At 33.9% G+C, this 21419-nt stretch overlaps 1 protein-coding gene across 8 annotated transcripts in view; it reads right to left on the bottom strand.

The window, feature by feature from the left end:
* Positions 1-21419, bottom strand: part of DACH1 (dachshund family transcription factor 1) — a 486527-nt gene that overhangs the window by 43405 nt on the left and 421703 nt on the right. For all 8 annotated transcript variants that reach the window (XM_055244568.2, XM_055244566.2, XM_063618777.1 and 5 more), the window contains one exon: positions 7998-8149. In XM_055244568.2, coding sequence (XP_055100543.2) covers positions 7998-8149 — 152 coding nt within the window. The remainder of the gene's footprint in view (positions 1-7997; positions 8150-21419) is intronic.

The raw sequence follows: 21419 nt of genomic DNA, 5'->3' as shown, positions 1-21419 counted from the left end.
TGCTAAGGAAACTGCCATCTTAACTCAATTCAACAACATTCCTGTGTAGGCTTCTTCTTCATCAGGAACAAACAATTAGTAACAAATGAAAGAGATCATACATCAAGTGCCCTTTTAGATCACCCCAATTAAAACTTTAGCTGTATTTTAATTCTAAGATACCAAATTCTAATTTTCTGCTCTGATTGCTCTTGTTGACTTATCTTTGAAAGATGTACTCTCTGTGCAATGTCTAGAGATTATTTAGCAAGATGCCAATGTTGGCACCACTTAATGTGTTGATTGGTTGTATTATCAGTAGCTGTTTAAAATAAATTACTATTAAACTATTACTGTCCTTGGCTGACAAAACACAATATTTTGGTGTTATTTAAATATGAAACAATCATTATGAATAAACATGTTGAATAATGTTAAACTGCAACTCTAATTTGTGTAATTTTATATTAATATTCGTTGTAAAGAATGAAGTTGCTGAGAGCATTTATGTTTACTGTTTCCTTTTGTTACAATTGATGCCAATGTGACTAATGGTAATACATTACCTATTCCTGCTGATTGTGTCTGAAAAATATTAGCTTTTAGGATCCAATACTCTCTGGGACTACTTATAAGCTATATAAAATTAAATGTAATTTTTAGACTTTGAATCAGTGCATATCAGTAGGAGTCCAGTGTGAACAAAAATCTGTACTAGAGCCAAACTGATGCATATGCAAAAGTATGTTAGCGCCAGTGACAGCTCTGCTTCAAAAAATACAGAAAACCGATTAAATTTCAATGCAGCAGGGGGCTGGGAAAAGCAATAGGAAGTAGTGTTCACAACATCTACAAATCTTTAGGACACCATTGTAGCCATCAATGATAATAGTACTTTCAAATTTGTGTAACTTCTGTACAATTTCCAGGTTGATCACGTGCAAACGGTCACATTAAATGCTGCATCTCACTTGGACATGCAATATCCAGAAAATGCTGTGGCAAAAATGTGAATTACAGGAAATGATAGGAGGTTTAAAGCATGATTTTTTTCTCCAAGGGGAGGACGGTTCTTAGGATATTGAAGCTGGTTAATGACAAGTCTAATGAAATACATTTTAAGTTTATGCCACAGCAATGGTGAGAGACAATAGTTGATTGGCCCAAATTTATTTTCTATGAGTGAGGCATAATGGTTGATATACTACATAAATGTCATTGTTTTCTAAAATAATCTAATTTGTAAATTATTTTCATCGGTTTTTAGACATTGAGTTTTGTTTTTTTTAGAAGGGCACTGTATCTAGCAATGTTTCTACTGTTGATATGGCTTAGAAAGTACAATATCTGTCTATATAAGAAGACTTCAAATAATATTGATAGGAAACATTTCTTAATAACCTAGCTAGATCCTGGAGGAAAAGCTTACTTGATCCATGTTTGTATTTAACATAAATTTATTTCAGAATCAGACAATAACTAAGGTTTCTCGAGTGTCACTGAAACTCATGTGATAAAATTTGTTCTCAGTAATGTGTTGCTTCCAATGAAATTAAAACACCTTAGTTGAAGAGGATTTTAGCAATCACCATCCTAACCAAATACTTTTAAAGATGAGAAAACCAAGATGCAGAAGAATCAAAAGACTGACTGAAAATCCCAGATACTGAGTTGAGTGTGCCCAGATCAGAACTATCCAGCTACTTAATCTTCTTTATTATTCTTTTAATGTTTCCCTGGTCTCTTTTCAGGGAGAAAAAGAATAATGTCCCTTGGAATCAGGAACTTTTGTAGACGAAAAAACAAACAAATAATCAATAGTACAGTATCAACTGACATTTTTTTTTGAGACAGAGTTTCGATCTTGTTGCCCAGGCTGGCGTGCAAATGGCGCGATCTCTGCTCACTGCAAACTCTGCCTCCCAGGTTCAAGCGATTCTCCTGCCTCAGCCTCCCAAGTAGCTTGGATTACAGGCATATGCCGCCATGCCCGGCTAGTTTTTTTTGTACTTTTAGTAGAGATGGGGTTTTGTCATGTTGGCCAGGATGATTTCAAACCCCTGACCTCAGGCAATCCACTCACCTCAGCTTCCCAAAGTGCTGGGATTACAGGAGTGAGCCATCGTGCCCGGCCCAACTGACACATTTTCAGAGAAGTTTTGTAACAAAATATAATACCATACTCTGTTTAATGCTATGATTATTGTCCTGCAACGCCGATGTATGACAGGCACAAAGAAGAGAAGACTCATAATATATAATTACGATTGAAAATAAAAACATATAATGCAGGGCCAATATATTTTATATTAGCTTCCCCATATTTTGAATTCAACTTCTATTTTGTTGGGGTTTATGCAAAGTCTTCTCCTAATTAATTATATTATATATGATTATGTATTATAATAAAATTATCAATAATTAAATTATTATAATTAATGTTACAGTTAAAATTATATTTATATAAAAATTAATATAATAAATAACAAAAATACCTTATAATAAATAATATAGTAATATAACATAATAAATGAATACATAATAAAATTATTATAATTACAATAATTTTATAATTATAATAATTTTATAATTAAATTATAATTAAAATTAAGTATTAATAATGTAAATAAGGAAACTATTATTTTATTTTAAAATATATTAAAAAGTAAAGTAAAATTATTGGCCATGATATTGAAATGTAAAGAACCGAAGATGGATAATCAGAGTACAGTCATTCACCTCCATAACAACTTTTTGGTTCACAAGCATATATGATGGTGGTCCCATAAGATTATAATATCATATTTTTACTGTACCTTTTCTATATTTAGACACACAAATACTTGCTATTGTGTTACAGTTGTCTACAGTATTCAATACAGTAACCTGCTATACAGGTTCATAGCCTAGGAGCAATAGGGTATACTGTATAGCTAGGTATATACTAGGCAATATCCTCTAGGTTTGTGTAAGTGCATTCTATGATGTTTGCACAACTATAAGACTGTCCAATGATTCATTTCTCAGAATGTGTCCCCAGCATTAAGTGATGCATGACTATAGTTCAGTCTTATACTTAATTCTTTTTCATTTTCTTCCCACAAACACAGAAGTAGAGAATAATTCCTCCTAGATACCATGGTTGGATTATGTCCATTTATTAGGCTACAGTGAATCAATCTGGAGCTGCCACTTCTTGTGTGTGTATGTGTTTTTAAGACAGGGTCTCACTCAGTCACCCAGGTTGGAGTGCAGTGGTGCCATCATGGCTTACTGTAGCCTCGAACTCCCAGGATCAAACTATCCTCCTGCCTCATCCTCACAAATATTAATAGCTGGGACTGTGGGCATGCGCCATCATGCCCAGCTAATTTTTGTGTTTTTGTAGAGGCAGAGTCTCCCTGTGTTTCTCAGGCTGGTCTCAAACTCCTGGCCTCAAGTGGTCTTATTGCCTCAGCCTCCCAAAGTGCTGGGATTACAGGTATGAGTCACAGCACTCAGCCAAGCTGAAGCTATTGTAGTTTTAACATATGTTTTAGGTCTTTCTTGTTTGCTTAATTATTCCGTGTAGATAGACTATAGTGAACCAAACTCCAATCATATATCCCCTCACGGCAAATACTTTCAATGCTAACCTCACTCCTAACTAAATTTTATATTCTCTACTTAAACTTTATATTTTCACTTTTTAGTTATTTACCTATTCTTATTTTAATGTTTGTAAGCCACTTTTTAAAGCCTTTTTGTAACAAGATAAACAAAGTAAATAATTTGCTCACAACCCTATGTGCCAAAAGGTTCTAGATTTTAAAAAGTGAGTAGGCCCGGGCGTGGTGGCTCACGCCTGTAACCCCAGCACTTTGGGAGGTGGGTGGATTAGTTAAGGTCAGGAGTTTGAGACAAGTCTGGCCAACATGGTGAAATGCATCTCTACTAAAATTTTTTTTTTTTAAATTGCCAGATATGGTGGCGGGAGGCCACTCCCAGATACTCGGGAGGCTGAGGCAGGGGAATCACTTGAGAGGCAGAGGTTGCAGTGAGCCCAGTTGGTGCACTGGCAGCCTGGGTGACAGAGGGAGACTCCATCTTAAACTAAAAAAAAAAAAAAAAAAGAAAGAAAGAAAGAAAAGGGAAAAGAAAAAGAAAAAAAAAAGAGTAAGCAGAATTATTCTTTGATCATGTTCAAATAGTAGCTCATGTTTGACGGTGTCATAACCAGTTAACTGACACTAAAATTCTAGTCTCCTTGCATAAAATCTCACAGGTTGTTCTCCATGGACAGGTTTGAAAGAGGAAGCCATAATGAAAGATAGACCACAATGAAAAAAAAAATGCCATATAGAAAAAAAAAAGCATTTCTAAAAATCAAAAACTGAACTGTATCCACATTCTTTACTAAATTAAATTACTGTTCTTTACTCTAGATATCTGTATCCATTATCACTTTTAATTTCTAAAACACTCAAATGTCAGGAAGTAGTATAGCTCAAGCAGTAACAAAAATCTGGTGCCCAACTTTTTATATATATAAATTTTATAAATTTCTAAATATAAAATTTAAATATAATTTTTTTATAGATCAACATAGGATTTTTTACAGGTCTTTCTTTTCTTTTTACTTTATTCATTATAACTTTTCTTTTCTTTTTTTTTTTTTTTTTGAGCTGGAGTCTTGTTCTATCACCACGCTGGAGTGCAGTGGCGCAATCTTGGCTCTGCAACCTCCACCTCTGGGGTTCAAGCGATTCTCCAGCCTCAGCCTCCCGAGTACCTGGGACTACAGGCGTGTGCCACCACACCCAGCTAATTTTTATATTTTTAGTAGAGACAGGGTTTCACCATGTTGGCCAGGATGGACTCAATCTCTGGACCTCGAGATCCACCCACCTAGGCCTCCCCAAGTGCTGGGATTACAGTCATGAGCCACTGCGCCTTGCTAACTTTTAATTTCTAAAACACTTAAATGCAGGAATGCAGTATAGCTCAAATAGTTAACAAAAGTCTGGTGCCCAATTTTTATATATATGTACATTTTATAAATTTAAATTTTAAAATAAAAATTTAAACACAAAATTTTCTCATATAATTATAGTATTTTTCTATAGATCTTCTTTTAAAACACAAAGAAATAACTGACAAAAATTTAATTTTGATGATGATGTCATGGAAATGACATCTGTGGTAATCATTACAAATTTGAAAATTCAGGCTTTTAAAATTATAATATATAAATTATTGATAATTAGAACAATAACACTTTATGAAAACACGTTATTTTAAAGGGTTTTTTGGTCATTAATTTTAATAAAAAATAACATCTTTAAAAAATGGAACTTTAAACTTACTACACAAAAAGTATGTTACCATTCTGGCATAGAAAGCACAGAACCCTATTATATATAATTGAAACTGCAGAGGAAATTGAGGTAGGCAGAATGTAATTACCCATATTAGAATTTGGACAGCAATCACATTTATACTGTATACCTAATAATCCGGGGTCATGACTGTTTAAACATTCCATACCATTCCTACGATAATACCATAACTCAGTAAATGTGACAACAGTAAAAGAGTTAGCATCTGCAAGCTTTTGTAAAATGATATGAAATCATTACTGACAATAAATGTGTGTGTGTTTGTATATGTATGTGTGTACATATATATTTATAATATACATGTGCATGAAATTCAGTAGGATTTTTAATTTTTATTTCACCTTGTGGGCACATATGTACATGCATGTATAAATATATGCATATGCATATTAGACATACATATAAATATATGATAACTGCATCTATAGATACACATACATATAAGTAAGATTGAAGTGGACAAGCTAAATTTATTTATTTATTTATTTATTTATCTATTTGAGATGGAGTTTCACTCTTGATGCCCAGGCTGGAGTGTGGTGGCACAGTCTCAGCTCACTGCAACCTCCACCTCCCAGGTTCCAGCAATTCTCCTGCCTCAACCTCCCGAGTAGCTGGGATTACAGGTGCCTGCCACCACACCTGGCTAATTTTTTGTATTTTTTTTTAGTAGAGATGGGGCTTCATGATGTTGGCCAGGCTGGTCTCGAATTCCCAATCTCAGGTGATCCACCTGCCTTGGCCTCCCAAAGTGCTGGGATTACAGGCATGAGCCACTGCACCCAGCCCCTAATTTAGTTTTAATAAAGCATTCTTATTTTGGGTGTTCTAACTTTATCAGTCCCAGATCCCTATAATTTGGGAATAGAAATAAATGATTTAGTTTGTCTTGACCATTGTCCTTTTGTCTACTCTTTCGAAAATATGTCTTCAAAGCATATGGTAGGAAAGGAGAGTATATTAAATCTAGAGCCACCTACAATGAATATTTTGTCTAAAATATGTGCATTTTAAAGCTGCAGTGTTCTTTTTCTTCTTTTCTTTCTTTCTTTCTTTTATTTTTTCTTTTCTTCCTTCTGAAACAATTATAGTTTGAGGTGATGTGGGTAACATTCCTACTCTGAGTATTTCTGGTCCGTAGAGTATGGATGAATACTCCAAACTGAGAGGATTTGACTTTGAAATGTAGTGGTCATATACAATGCAAGAGTCCATGTGTCAAAACTGCTCTTCAGATGAGCATGCTGTTTTACACTGATGAAACCCGGAAACGTTTTCTCTGCTGAAATTGAAATTAAATCCTCATTTACCTGGTTAAAGAGCTTTCAGTTAATGACAATCCATGCAAATAGCTTTTCTTTTGCTTCATATTGAGTTTTATACATAAGAAAATGAATTATTCCTTTACTTTTCAGAACATAAATTCAGAAATGTTAAGGGGTATTTTCTGAAAACATTTACCTTAACATAAGAAAAATTCATTAAAAGCACCATCTTATAATAAACAATAATATGGGTGAAATTTAGGAAAAAAGAGTCTTTTGTTTTATATAATCAACTATTTGGCCATGATTTAGTATAGGCTGGATTGATGATTTTCAATTACTGAGTTATAAAACCTTAAAGTTGAATACAGTTCTGGAGACTCTAATTACATTAGTATTAAAAAATGCCATATTAATAGATGAGATGATATGTTACATTAAAGGCCTTCTGTTATGTCCTCGGAGAGGTAAATAAAATTAATTACATTTCCACTGGGGGAAACTTTAATATCACAGGATATGTGTACAGAAAAATATTACTGAGGATGGGATGTTAGAGTAAAAAAATGTTTTAAAAAAGGAGCTTACCAGCACACTATCAGCAACTTGTGCCTACTACTCACTAGCTACCCAAATATGGAGAAGTAGACGACAAAAATCTCCATCTGGGGTCCACATGATCACTTCATGTGTGGGCAAGAAAATTATGCTTTCTTCTATCCCAAACACTCTTATTATCTTGGCTCCACACTCTATGTTATTGTTAACTGTAAGTATTTTTGATTCATAATGTACTGTACATAAAATATACATCCTGAGGACCACATAGGAAATCCGTGGAAAGTTTGGTAAGGCTTTTTGAAGTCTAGTCTTTGAAGAAATTCTATTAATTGAAACAAACTTATTTATGAAAGAAGGTATTTTTTTTGGATTCTTCTAAATTAGACATATTTTAAATGACTAAACATATCATTTCCTCACTAGAAGGCCAGCAGTTTAAAAATAACTAAATATTTATTAGAACTAGTGTGCTGTTGTTTAGTAAAATCAGACAAACTTAAACAGTTAAATTCCTCCAATTAGTTGGTAATAAAGAGAACATTTTAGACAGAATGAATTTTAAAGGCCTATGTCATTTTCATCTAAGTTTTTATTACAGCTTAATATACATATATATGAGTATATATATATATCAGTATTTCTAAGCCAATTTGATTAGTGTAACAGGTTCAAAATCTAAGTTGCTTGAAGAGTTTAATACCATGTTTCAGTCAGTCTAATGAATGGATTAAGTAGGAACAGCATAAAATTTGGGAAAAAAAATCTACAACAGGGTGTTCCATATGTCTTTCTTCCAGGTTGTAAAAAGGCCTACCTGTATGTTAGTCAGAAGAGTCTCGATGGAAGACAGTCCATCAGGAAACAGAAAAGGAGATGGAAAACCTGGAGGCAGTGGTTGTCCATGCCCAGTTAGAGAGAGTTTGTCAAGGCTGTCTCTTGCGGTTGGTGTAGAAAGTGGGGTCTCATCTGTATGTGATTGAAACAAAAATATAGAACAAGTTACGCTTGTCTGTTTTTATTAGACCTCAGTAATGGCTTCCCTAGTGGTTTCCAGAACATTTATTGCAAATTGGTTCCTGCTATCAGGAGAAAATGCTTTCTGCTGAATTTTCTTTAATGAAAAAGCTGTGGAGATACAACAAGATAACATTAATGAGTAACTTTATAAGCCTTTTAAATGCAGTCTCTAATGAGACTGAGTTTACAGTGCCACAGAATCTTTTTAAAACAAATATTATCTCATATATAGTTGTGATAATATATTCAGGCTGACTTTATGGGCACCTTCCCAATTATCTCCTTTTACTTTGTTCTGTTTGGATTGACAATAGAATATTTCTAGAGCTCCATATAAGAGAGGGGCTTTGTATATTAGGAAGCTTCTTTCTCTATTAACCCTTCCTTTATATCAATGTTTGTTCAAATATATTCTTAAGAAATTTACAAAAGAATGTAAAGTTAAAATCTTTCACTTTACATCTAAAAAGAAAAACTGGAATCCAAATATGTATTTCTAAATTATAACTGAATTATTCATTATCATTAAAATTAAAGACCTAATTTTTTTGAACTTGAAGACCTTTTACCTTCATATTGAAAAATTATAGCTTCCATACATAAAAAATGGTATAAACGAAGAGTAATAAAATGCTACTTCTATAACCATATTCAGGGAATCAAATTGAAAAATCCCTTCAAAATAAACTAGTCTTTACTTATTGAATATTCTTCAAAATTTTAAGCAATTTAGAGTAACACATGAATACAGATTGTTTTCACCTCTCACAGTGAAATCCTTTTAGTCAGTTTTTTTTATTATTTAACCATTTTTACAGTTTCACATAAGATAGATACAAGTTACGGCTTAGTTTATCATAATCACAGAGAAAATTTTATTCATGGCAGGATCCTCAGTTTTATAAATATTTTCATATTTCACCCCAGGAAAATTAATCAGAGCAATGTATTTGCACAGTCCTGATAGTATCTCTCAATTTTGCAAGTGGCTAAAAACTTCAGCACACTTGCCTTATGCTTATAATTTGATTCCACTGTTCTCCTCAATCATTCTTTTATTTTTCATTACACCACCTAACCACACAACACGTTTTCCAATTACGTCTCTCTGGGGCAGAAATATTGTAGAAGCTGCCACACTTCCCTGTCCCTCACTAATGTCAGAACAAGTTAAATTCATCTCCGTCACCTTGCCACATTTCTAGTTAATAAACCAAAAGGAAAGAAAAGCTGGGGAGGGGGGTAATGGCCAGAAGGCCTCCTATTAACTGCACTCCTCTCACACTCACGACTTTGCAGTTTCTCCTTCTACTTCCTCCTATGTTAACTTACTGAGACAGATGATCTGAGGCAGCAAGTACTACAGGAAGAAACAGAGTAAGCAAACTAAAGTAGGACTCATGTTATTTTTCTTTTTAATCACACTTGTCACCAAGGTTAAAGAAAGATGGCCATGCAGGGGCAGGGATGCTGCATGGCTAATGTGAGCAAGGTGATCTTGGACACCATTTACCTAGCTATCATAAATTGCTCTTCCAAACCAAGGCTGCTAGTGTTTTCTCATAATAGCTCTGGAAACGCACTTGTTAAACATATATGTGCATGTGAAATTGTTTAAGAATGGAGAGCAATATTTTTCGATCATCATCACCTTAGCTGTCACATGCTAAAGAAAATGTGGCTTAATAGATCATAGGGATAATAATTGCTTGTCTCTTGAAGAAAGGCATAGAACCAGATGACCACCTGAGGTTGCTTTCAGCTTTAGAATCTATAATTCCACAATTATTAAAGACTGTCCAAGAAAATAAAGAATCATATGTACGTGTACACATTTACACACATTTAGGCTATAAGTTTCATCATCCCCATGATGATTTGATTTAACTTCAGTGCATTTATGCTTGACTATATTTGGCTGTTGTGTGGATTAAATCATTAAATCACTCATGATACATAAATTTATGCAGCCAGTATTTATTTAACATAAACAATGTGCTGGATACTGGAGATCAAATGCTAAAAACACAACCAGAAAGCCTCAAGAGGCTCATGTAGCCTAGAGTGACTGATTCCAATTGTTAAATAGCTAATTCCTATAGCCACTAATACAGTTTTCCTTCACTCATTATTTCTTTAGATACTCCATTTATCCAAATGTAGCGTTAAAATTCTCTCTGTGTGTGTACATATATATATATATATATATATATATATATATATATGTACATGTGTGCGTGCATGCCTGTAAGCACATTTTTTCCTGCAGCTGTTTTAATGGAATGCTTATCTTGGGCCTCGTGGTTTCAGCTGTATGAGAATAGGCTATTATTTGTTACAAACTTATCTAATTGGATTCCTTCATTTATCATCTTACATAGTGAAGATACTACATCAAGACACTTTAATTCAATATGTACATAAGAAATTAGCAAATTTGGGGCAGAATGTTTAAGAAGCGAAGAAAATGATTCTTAAAGTCAATACACAATTTTGAAAAGAACACAAACAAACTAATCGAAGATCAAACAAACAAGAATATTCCTTTGAGTCTCATGACCCTATTATCAGAGATAAAGTTGTCATCTTGTGGCAATTAACATCATAGAAGATTTCGTTTAGCTCTTCCTACAAAGATTGTAATATTGGGAACATGGTTCCACCTTTTGAAATAAAAGTGACCTTTGATTTCCTAAATGTTCTAAGAAGATTAAAGCAAAAGTCTGAGAGGCCAATGTAGAAGAGAGTTTTGACATCATATAATCTCCACTGACTTCAAAGAGTGAATGATGATGAAATACAAATTCACAAAGTACCTTATTCTCATTGATATATCTGTACATATTTCTAAGTTTATTTTTAAGAGAAAGTTGGCTAGTCAGATGTCATGATTTTTGGATTTGTATAGCATTTGACAATGTAATTTCTTGGTTTTTTGTTTTCTTAAAAAACATTTTACTTTAAAATAATTGTATCCTTATGGAAAAGTTACACGAATTGTACAAGGAATTCCTTCATACTCCTGTAATATGTGAATGGCTGACCGCGAAATATATGTTTATGCGTACTTCCTGACATGTAATGACAAGTAATGTTATTTTACTTTAAAAAAGGGTTTTCACAGAGGGAATTAAGTTAAGATCTTGAGATAAGGAGATCATTTTGGTTTAGGATGGACACTAAATCTAATGACAAGTATCTTTTAAGACAAAAGCAGAGAAAAGTTTGAAAGAGGCAGAAGAGAAGACACAGAGAAGAGAAAAGGCAAAGTGAAAACTAGGCAGATACTAGAATGTTTCACCTTCAGTCAAGGAAGGGAGACAACCACCAGAAGCTAAAAGAGACGAAAAGTGGCCCTTGGAAGGAGCTCATTTCTGCTGACACCTTCATTTTGGACTTCTAGTCTCCAGAACTGTGACAGAATAAACTTCTGTTGTCTTAAGGCACCAGGGTTAAGGTCATTTGCTGTTGCCAGCTCTGGAAAAGTAATAAAACTCCAGTTCACCAATTGTTTACATGTTGTCACATTTTTTTTTTTTAATTTTCTCTCTGCTTCTCTCCCTCTCTTGTTCTGTGTGTGTGTGTGAGCATGTGTGTGTGAGTGTATGTGTGTTTGTATGGTGTGAGGGAGGGTGCATATGTTTGAATCATCTTCCCCAATTAAGCCTTAAGACTTCAATGTACATTTCTTAAGTACAAGGACACACTCTTACATAAACACAGTCCAAAATCAGCAAGAATAACATATGGAGAATACGATGATTTAATAAAGAGTCCACATTCCAATTACATTATTTTTGAGATATTTTGTTTACAGTAGTTACGTAACAAATATTTTAACTTTTTGTGACATGTTCTTAATGAGTTTTTTTTTATGGGCATGTAGTAAGCACAAAGTGGCCTCTAAGAGGGCCTGTGATGATTTCTTATCCTGTTAGTCACACCCTGTCTGGTCCTTTTCTCTTGACCTAACAAAAAGAATACAACAAATATGAGATGTCACTTCAGAGACAGAGATTTGGTTATAAAATATCTAGCTTCCATTTCTCTCCCTCTCTTTCTTTTGCATTGCTTGCCATGGGTCAAACCAGTTGACATGACATAAGACAGCCCTGTGGAGACATACATGTGACAATGGACTGAGGGCCAACCTCACGAGTTGGGTTGAAAGTAGATTCTTCCTAACCAGTTAAAGCATTTACGGCTGCAGCCCTGGCTAACAGGTTGATTGCAATCCCATGAGACCTTAAACCAGAAGCACCCAGGGAAGCTGTACCTAGATTCTTGAGTCACAGATTCTTGAGCCACAGAAACTGTAGGATCATAAATGTTTGTTGGTTTAAGCCACTAAGTTTTGGTATAACTTATTACACAGCTATGGATAACTAAAACAGTATGTAACTTTTTCTCTGGCAAATATAATAAAAATAATTTAATGTTCAGTTAGTATTAGCTGCTTTGGACATGGAACAACTTCTTTCTATTCAATTTCCTCATTTACAAAAAAAATAGCAGGTTAAATGAGACAAATGTAGGACCACACAAATCTAAAATTCCACATTCTCTAATACTTTTTATAAAAATTTATAAAAAACTATTTAAGTGGGCTTCTCACCTATTATGATTGAAGAGTAACAATGTATCAGTTTGGAGTTAGAATTTTTAATCGTTTTTAAATTATTAATTTCAAAGATTTATGAATATCTATGTAATATCTGAAAAATAATGAGTCATACAAATAAAATCTCAGAGCAAGTTATTAATTATTTAGGTTTACAAGTTCCACTTTATAAGAATTCTTAAATTATCTTGTTTTCTTTTATTAAATTAGATCATAGTTCAGTCACCTATAAGACAGCACTCCCAATACCTCTGATGGCAAATCAGATGCAGCAAAGAGTGCATCTTCCTAGGAAAAAAATTAAGCACTTTCAAAAGATGCAGTAACTAGAATACTGTTATTTTTTAGAGGACTACACATGGGTGGGGTCTGGCAGTTATGCTCGTTCTCTAGATAGGTTGTTAGTGGAATGAAACCATTGCAATTTTCAATTTTACAGTAGTATAAAACCATTGCAATTTTGATACTTTGAATTTTGATTTTTTTTTCCTGGGTTAGCAATATGCAATGGTATGAAACCATTGCAATTTTCAGTTTTACAATGGTATGAAACCTTTGCAATTTTCTATCTTACAATGGTATAAACCATTGTAATTTTGATACTTTGAGTTTTGAATTTTGACTTTTTTTTTCCTGGGTTAGCAATATGCAGTATGTGAGATATTTAACACTTTATTATAAAATAAGTTTTGTGTTAGATGAAGTTGCCTATCTGCAGGTTAATGTAAGTGAGCACATTTCAGGTAGGGTAGGCTAAGCAATGACATTTGGTAGGTTCAGTGTACTAAATGCATTTTTAATTTACAATATTTTCAAATTACGATGGGTTTTATCAGGATGTAATGCCAGTGTAAGTTGAGAATTATGTTTTTTAATTCAGTTATTTGAAACTATAGTGGTTTTCTAAAGAAAAGTAGAACAGCACATATTATAATCTTGACCAGAAAATCTATTAACATCTTAATAATTATATAATAAATACATTGATAATTATAACAACATATAGTCAATTAGAATAATAGAAAACAAAATGAGAAACCAGAAATGGAAGAGAAGAAAATGTTTAAAAATTAAGTCACTTATCAATAACTGACTATCAGTAAGATTGATGCCTCTGTAAGACAAAGTATTTTTCTCTCCAATCTTATCACACATAACAATTTAGCAGGATATCCTAAGGAACAATGTTGTTTAAAAAAATAATGGGCCTCTACTTTTAAAATGTTTTCTTTCCTGTTAATAAAATCTAACTCAGTTGTTATTTTCATAACTAATCCCTTTGGGTTTGAATTATATATTCTCTTTCAAGTTAACTGTGTCTGTGTGTTTTTGTCTCTAATGTCTTTTATTATATCATAAATTCCAAATAGAAAAACACTCAATCACTTCTAGAAAAGAAGATTCAAAATTATTCATTTTGATTTGAAGTATACAGTATTATTAAAATGCAAAATATCTCCATATTTAATGTTTAAAACAGATCTGGGAGTTTCCATGAAAACTCTATATTTCCATACTGGCAAAGTGAAGATTTTAGCAAAATTCTAGAGACTAAAATAGTTTCCATATATAAGTAAATAATTACTTATAAAAATATAACATTTTATTATATTAATAAATTTCCATCACAAATATACAGAAAGATACATTTATAAATGTTTTGGCAAACTCACTAGACATATTAAATTGGAGTCAAAGTATAAATAATCTATAGATTAAGGGTTGGTGCCTAAAAAATTTTGAAAATTATTTCCAGGCATAAGACATAGTTGTTTAAATTGAGCTCACTTGTAACCTCAATACTGATTCATTCTCGCTCTAGGCACTCCCGGCTTAATTTAGCAGTAGATACTAATAACAAATTTTACATAAAGAAAAAATTACAGATATTGGTGAAGGTGTAAAGGAGAGGGAATATTCATACATTATGGTGGGAATGTAAATTAGTACAACCTCTATGGAAAACAGTATGCAGATTTCTCAAAGAACTAAAAAGAAAACTACTATTCGACCCAGCAATCCCACTACTGGATACCTGCCCAAAAGGAAAGAAATCATTATATCTAAAAGATACTTGCGCTTGTATGTTTATTACAGCACTATTCACAGTGGCAAAAATATAAAATCAACCTAAGTGTCCATCAAGGGATGACTGGATTAAAAAATGTGATACAGGCCGGGCACAGTGGCTCACGCCTGAAATCCCAGCATTTTGGGAGGCCCAGGCAGGTGGATCACTTGAGGCCAGGAGTTAGAGACCAGGCTGACCAACATGGAGAAGCCCTATCTCTACTAAAAGTACAAAAATTAGTTTGGTATGGTAGCATGTGTCTGTAATCCCAGCTATTTGGAGGGCTGAGGCACAGCACAAGATTGGCTTGAACCTAGGGGGCAGAGGTTGCAGTGAGCGGAGATGGCACCACTGCACTCCAGCCTGGGCAACACAGCAAGACTTTGTCTCCCAAAAAAAAAATTGGTGTGTGTATGTGTGTGTGTGTGTGTGTATATATATATATGTATATATACACATATATATACACACACATATATATACCATATATACACATATATATACCATATACACACATATATATACCATATATATGTATATATACACCATATATATCCATATATATACCTATGTATACGTATATATACACCATATATATCCATATATATACCATATATATGTGTATATATACACACCATATATATGGATATATATACACATATATATACACACCAAAAAATAGATATGCAACATATATATATTGTGTATGTGTATATATGTAGACAAAATGGAATACTATTCAGCCATAAATAAGAATGAAATTATGTCTTTTGCAGCAATATGACTAGATCTGGAGGCCATTATCTTAAAACATGTCAGTTATAGAAAGATGAATACTTCATGCTCTCATTTATAGTGGGAGCTAAGTAATGTGTACAAGGACATAGAGTGTAGACTGATAGACAATTAAGACTCAGAAGGGTGTGGGAATGGGGGAGGTTCATGAAGAGAAATTATTTAACGAGTACAATGTAGGCTTTTTAGGTAATGGATACCCAAAACCCTGACTTCACCACTATGCAGTCTATCCATATAATAAAATTACACTTGTACTGCAAGAATATATATAGATAAAAAAAGGATAGAAAATTATCAGGTAAATGTTTTTTCTTTCTACTTCCATCTTCTCAGAAAATAAGGAATTCTGAAATATCATATTAAAATTTATCAAAATGACTTTTACATATCTGTGCTGATGCATATAAAATATCTAGGGGTATTCGGGAATAAAACTTACTTCCTATATTTTATTTAATGCCCATTCTTCAAATTCTGGATTTAAAGTTACTCCAGAAATTTTTATAAAATTGACACCAAAATGCAAGACATGATACAGCTATGGTAAAATGAAAAGCAAACCAGGCTTGATTCAGAAAGTATGAGTTCAATTCCTGGCTCTACCAAGTACTAGCAAATTTTAGAGCAAAGAACCTGTCTCTTATTTGAGACTCATTTCATTTATTTATTAAAAGGGTGATTACCAATTCAAAAGATTATAGTTTAAATCCAATTAGATTATGCATATGAAAGTGCTTTGTAAAATATAAAATACTATATTAATATAAGGTATGAATGGATGAATAATTAACAAATAATCCAATCAATTATACATTTTATAAATTTCATTTTGGAAACTTGGCTTCAATGTGCCATGGAGGAAATTCTGTTCTTGTACCATAAGCATGTGGTTTCTTTCTTTCTTTTTTTTGAGACGGAGTTTCGCTCTTATTGCACTCCAGGCTGGAGTGCAATGGCTCAATCTCGGCTCACGGCAACCTCTGCATCCCGGAATCAGGCGGTTCTCCTGCCTCAGCCTCCCGAGTAGCTGGGGTTACAGGTATGGGCCACCGTACCTGGCTAATTTCGTATTTTTTGGTAGAGACGGGGTTTCTCCATGTTGGTCATGCTGGTCTCAAACTCCCCACCTCAGGTGATCCGCCCACCTCAGCCTCCCAAAATGCTGGGATTACAGGCATGAGCCACCGCGCCCTGCCCTAAGCCTGTAGTTTTTATATTATGTCTCTCTGATAAAGCTTTGATGAAGATGTATGATGTTGATAAAAGAATTATTACTGTATACATCAGTTTCCTTATATGGAGTAATCCTGAGTTAGTTTGGTGACCAGTTAAAATTGACTTTGATAGAAATAATTTGGGAAAGGGCAAAGAATATGAACTGGTTTATCAATTTCTCTTCACGTGGCTGGACCTAGAGGAAATATGTGTTGACACACACACACACACACACACACAGACACACAGACACACAGACACACACACACAGTACAGATTTTGCAGAAATAGACTGTGAATAACATAAAACCACTTAAGAGGCTTCTTGGATACACTTCAAGCAGCATTAGAACTCTGAATTTTGAGTTTGGGTGAATAAAAGAAAAGAAATTTACATGGGAAGGAAATCATTGTAAGTGTGTTTGGCAGAATGCTGGAGGTTTGCTACAAAAATACACGAAACTCACAGTGTTGCCTAATTTAATGCATTTGTATTCCACGCTTATTATATGCAACTATCACCTATATCAGTGATTCTTAACTTTTGAATACTTCTCTTTTGAGATGCTTATGAAAGTTGGGGACCACTCGTTAGAGGAGGAAATAGATCATCTAGTCTCAGCTACCTAACACATAGTAAGTACTTATTAATATTTACTGAAAGAATACGTGAACGAGATAAGGCAAAGCAAAAGCTGGAGGAAAACAGACTACAAAAATGAGAAGGATATAGTCTCTGCCTGTCCCAGGGTTATACCACATCCATGATAGTAAAACTAAAAATACCTTCTATTGGAAAACCACTCTATTGATTACAAGGCAATTTCACAGACATTATCTTGAGTTGAGAGGAAGCTCTAGGAATAAAATGTTTAAAATGCATGCAATTATAATCTCAATAAGGTTGTATGCCAAAAGAGTGATTCAAATGGCACCTGGTGCTCATTTAGAAAAAGAAGAGATTATGTTTAGATGATGTGAGTTGAAAGGGGAAAGAAGAAAAAAAAAAAAAAAAGAAAACCACCATGGCAAGAAACGGACACTGAATTCTGGGAAAGACTTAATTAACCAGAGGGAGGTCAAGAGGTTGTATGAGGAAACCATGCAAGGATAACAGCTCAAGAAAGTCAGGAACCCCAATTCCCTGAAGAAACTGTGTTTTTAGGGGGAAACCATATTTTCTATTATTATGCTCCAAAAAGAATCTTTAGTTTCTGGCAATTCTGTATCTGTATTTCAAAAATTTCTGTATTCAGAAATTCTAAGATCAAGCTATCTATTAATATTTCCAATCTTAGCCTTGACAGCAAATTCATCAGTATCTTAAAACTCATCTGAGGGGACAAAACTTGAGTACTCGGGTATCTGTGTACAGAGGTTTTGTTCCTTTGACAACTTGAAATTTCTGGGAAAAAAATTGAATGGCACCAAGCATTAAACACACACACATGCGAGCGCGCGTGCACACACACACACAGACACACAGACACACGCACACTCACTGATTTAACTGTCAAATGTTTTGGGTTGCATTCACATCTGCTTGTTTCTTAAAGTCGTAAGTCATCAGTGTTTATGCAAGAACTGGCATAGCTTATGCTGAAAAGATTCACTGAATTGACCTTTCTGTCATTTCCATGACCCGGTAGGTTTAACCTCACTGCTGATACTGCAGGTGAATATGGGAAAGCATTTATTGAAAGCTGCAAAACAGACACAGTTGTATTTCCTAGGTTGATGTTTTGCATATCTGCACAGTAGGGCCATTAAGGGTTCTAAGAGCACAACGGAAACAATCATAACATTTGTTTTTAGATGACTGACTCAGAACATGTACACCAGGCTTTATATAGAAACTGTTTTTGTTTCATTAAGGGACTGTTTGTCTGTTAGTGATAACATCATTAAAAATAAATGAAAGGGGGCTGGTAAAATGCTTCCCAAAAGCAGAAACCTAATTAAAGGTGATATGCCTGCTATGAGGCTTTTTTTTCAGAACTCAAAAATAGAACAAGGTTAGTTCTTTCTCGTTTTATAAGGCCCAAAGAAGACCTCACAGTAAAACATCACTTCTGATCTAATGTTCTATTTCTGTGTACTTTAATCTACTTTAAGGTCTGCGCTTGCCCATAGAAAGTGAACTAGTTTTGTGCCTACAGATAGCTTCTTCCTCATGTCATACCGCATGAAAAGAAAATCTGATGTTTCAGCTCAAACAAAAAATGCACTCCCTTTAAAAACAAATTGTACAGGTTGTAAGATGTTCAGTAATAGTAGATGCATAGTGCACCGATAAACATTCCACAGCTCTAAATGATCACTTTTGAAAGTCTGAGTTAGTGGTTAAAAAAAATTTCCAAATCAAGGTTTATAATTTCAGAAAGAAAAAAAAGTAGACCCTTTTATTTTAAGGGGTGGAGTTACTCTAATTTCATGGATGGTGGAAAAAGCAGGAAACTGCATTCCCTTGATAACTCTGCCCTTATTGTGCTGTGACCTTGGCCAATTTACTTAAATTTACATCTGCCAAAAATGAGTTTCTGAAATGTGCTTTGAGAATTTTCGGGGGGAGGGAGGAAGAGTTGTCTCATAAATCCAAGGTCTTTTCAAAATTAATATGACTTTAGAAGTAAAGCAAAAATGAAGAGAAACACTGGGAACCATCACAGGGTGCCATAGTTTGATACCCTGTTCTCTTCTTATCAGCTCTGCATAGCGCTAATTCATTTATGAGTCTCCAATCCGAAAATGAGTGTCACTGCTATGTGAATAAAACAGAATGATTCTCAAATAATCCCTGAAATATATACTAGCTCTGGTGTTGAGGACTGATATTCAAAGTCTAATTTGCACGTAACTTTTAGACTAAAATTATCATGGAATTATAAAAAATGTAAGAGGCCTTTGGAAATCGCCTCATCTACATTCTTCATTTTTCGGATGAAACAAGCCCAATAACTGATTGACCCAAAGTTTTTCAAACCCAAGTCTGCAGATTCTCATTTCTTTTCTCATTAAAAGATAAAATGTCAATTTAGACGAAAGACATGGAAAGAACAATATTTTGAATGATTCCATGAATATGGCCACCCACAAATATACACATGTGGACTGAACTCAGGCCTTTTTTTTTCTCTCACTCAAATTTCTATCTAAGAGGCCTAGGGAGTCATGCCCTACAAATCATAAAATCTACTTAAACAGGTTTTTTTTTTTTTTTTAATTAACCCTGAATATTGTGGCTCAGTTTCCAATCTGACTCTGTTAGAGCATCATAGGACCACAGACCCCCTTATCTTAACTTAAGCATTCATTTCTAACTTCAAGTCTTTAAACAATAGCTTAACTCTCTCAACTGAAATTGTCAATCAAAGAGTCTCTAAAATCCACCTATGACTGTAAAAGCCCCTGGTTTGAGATGTCCCACCTTTTCTGATCAAATCAATCTATATCTCTCGTGTTGATTTATGATTTTCCCTGCAATTCCTGTTGCCCTGAAATGTATAAAATTAAACTATAACTCGATCTCTGCGGGCGCACTTTCCCAGGACCTCCTGAGACTGTGTAACACGAGGCTGCAGACATTCACATTGGCTCAGAATAAATCTCTTTAAGTATGTTAGCAGTACTTGGTTTTTCAGTCATCACATATACACATATATGAAAACAGGTGAAATGTGAAGCCTAATGGGATATTTAGTAAACGTTAAGAGATTTTAGGAGTGATAATGATTATGTGTTAGTGATTTAAGAAAAGATTTACCCATCTTTAGAAAATATACACTGAAAATAGAGTAAAATGAAAAAGAAAAACATTAAAAATATGTACAGGTTACAGAGCATATGTTTGAGATTTGCTTCAAAAGTCTCTGGGAGAAGAGAAGAAATTGGGTGGAAGTATGAGACAAGATTTGCCTTGAGATGATCATTGTTAAAGCAAAATGATGGGTAGGCATATGGGAACTCAGTACTCTTCTAATTTTATGTATATTTGAAATTTTCAACAACAAAAAGTAGAAAAGGAACACTACTCAGTAAAGATTCTATTAACTTATTCTTTCTTCAGAGTCAGAGGCATTGCTATGATGATGTTCATCATTATCATAAATAGCTAGCACACAGTGAGTGCTTCCTATGTGTGCAAAGCAATGTTTTAAATGCTTTGCATGCACTGGCTCATTTAATCCTTACAACAATTCTGTTACTGTTTTACTAGTGTTATACTTATTTTACACATTAATATGTAGAGGTAAAAAGAAGTTAATTAACTTGCCAATGTAACTCAACTAGGAAAGACAGCAGCCTGAATTTGAGCCCAAGTAGCCTTATTTCACAGCCCATGTTCTTTAAACACCCAAGGAGTAACATACAAAATTTTTAAGGGCATTCAAAAATACATTAATATGTGCATTCAAGTTTGTACAATAAATATATACTCAAAAAATATAATTTTATCTTGGAATAGAAAGCAAATGTAGAGATTTTCCATTTCACTCCTCCACCTTAAGGCTTGA

This window comes from Symphalangus syndactylus, chromosome 15 (assembly GCF_028878055.3).
Source record: "Symphalangus syndactylus isolate Jambi chromosome 15, NHGRI_mSymSyn1-v2.1_pri, whole genome shotgun sequence".
Lineage (NCBI taxonomy): Eukaryota > Metazoa > Chordata > Mammalia > Primates > Hylobatidae > Symphalangus > Symphalangus syndactylus.
The sequence above is the reverse complement of the archived record's forward strand: the minus strand, read 5'-3'. Positions and strand labels throughout refer to the sequence as shown.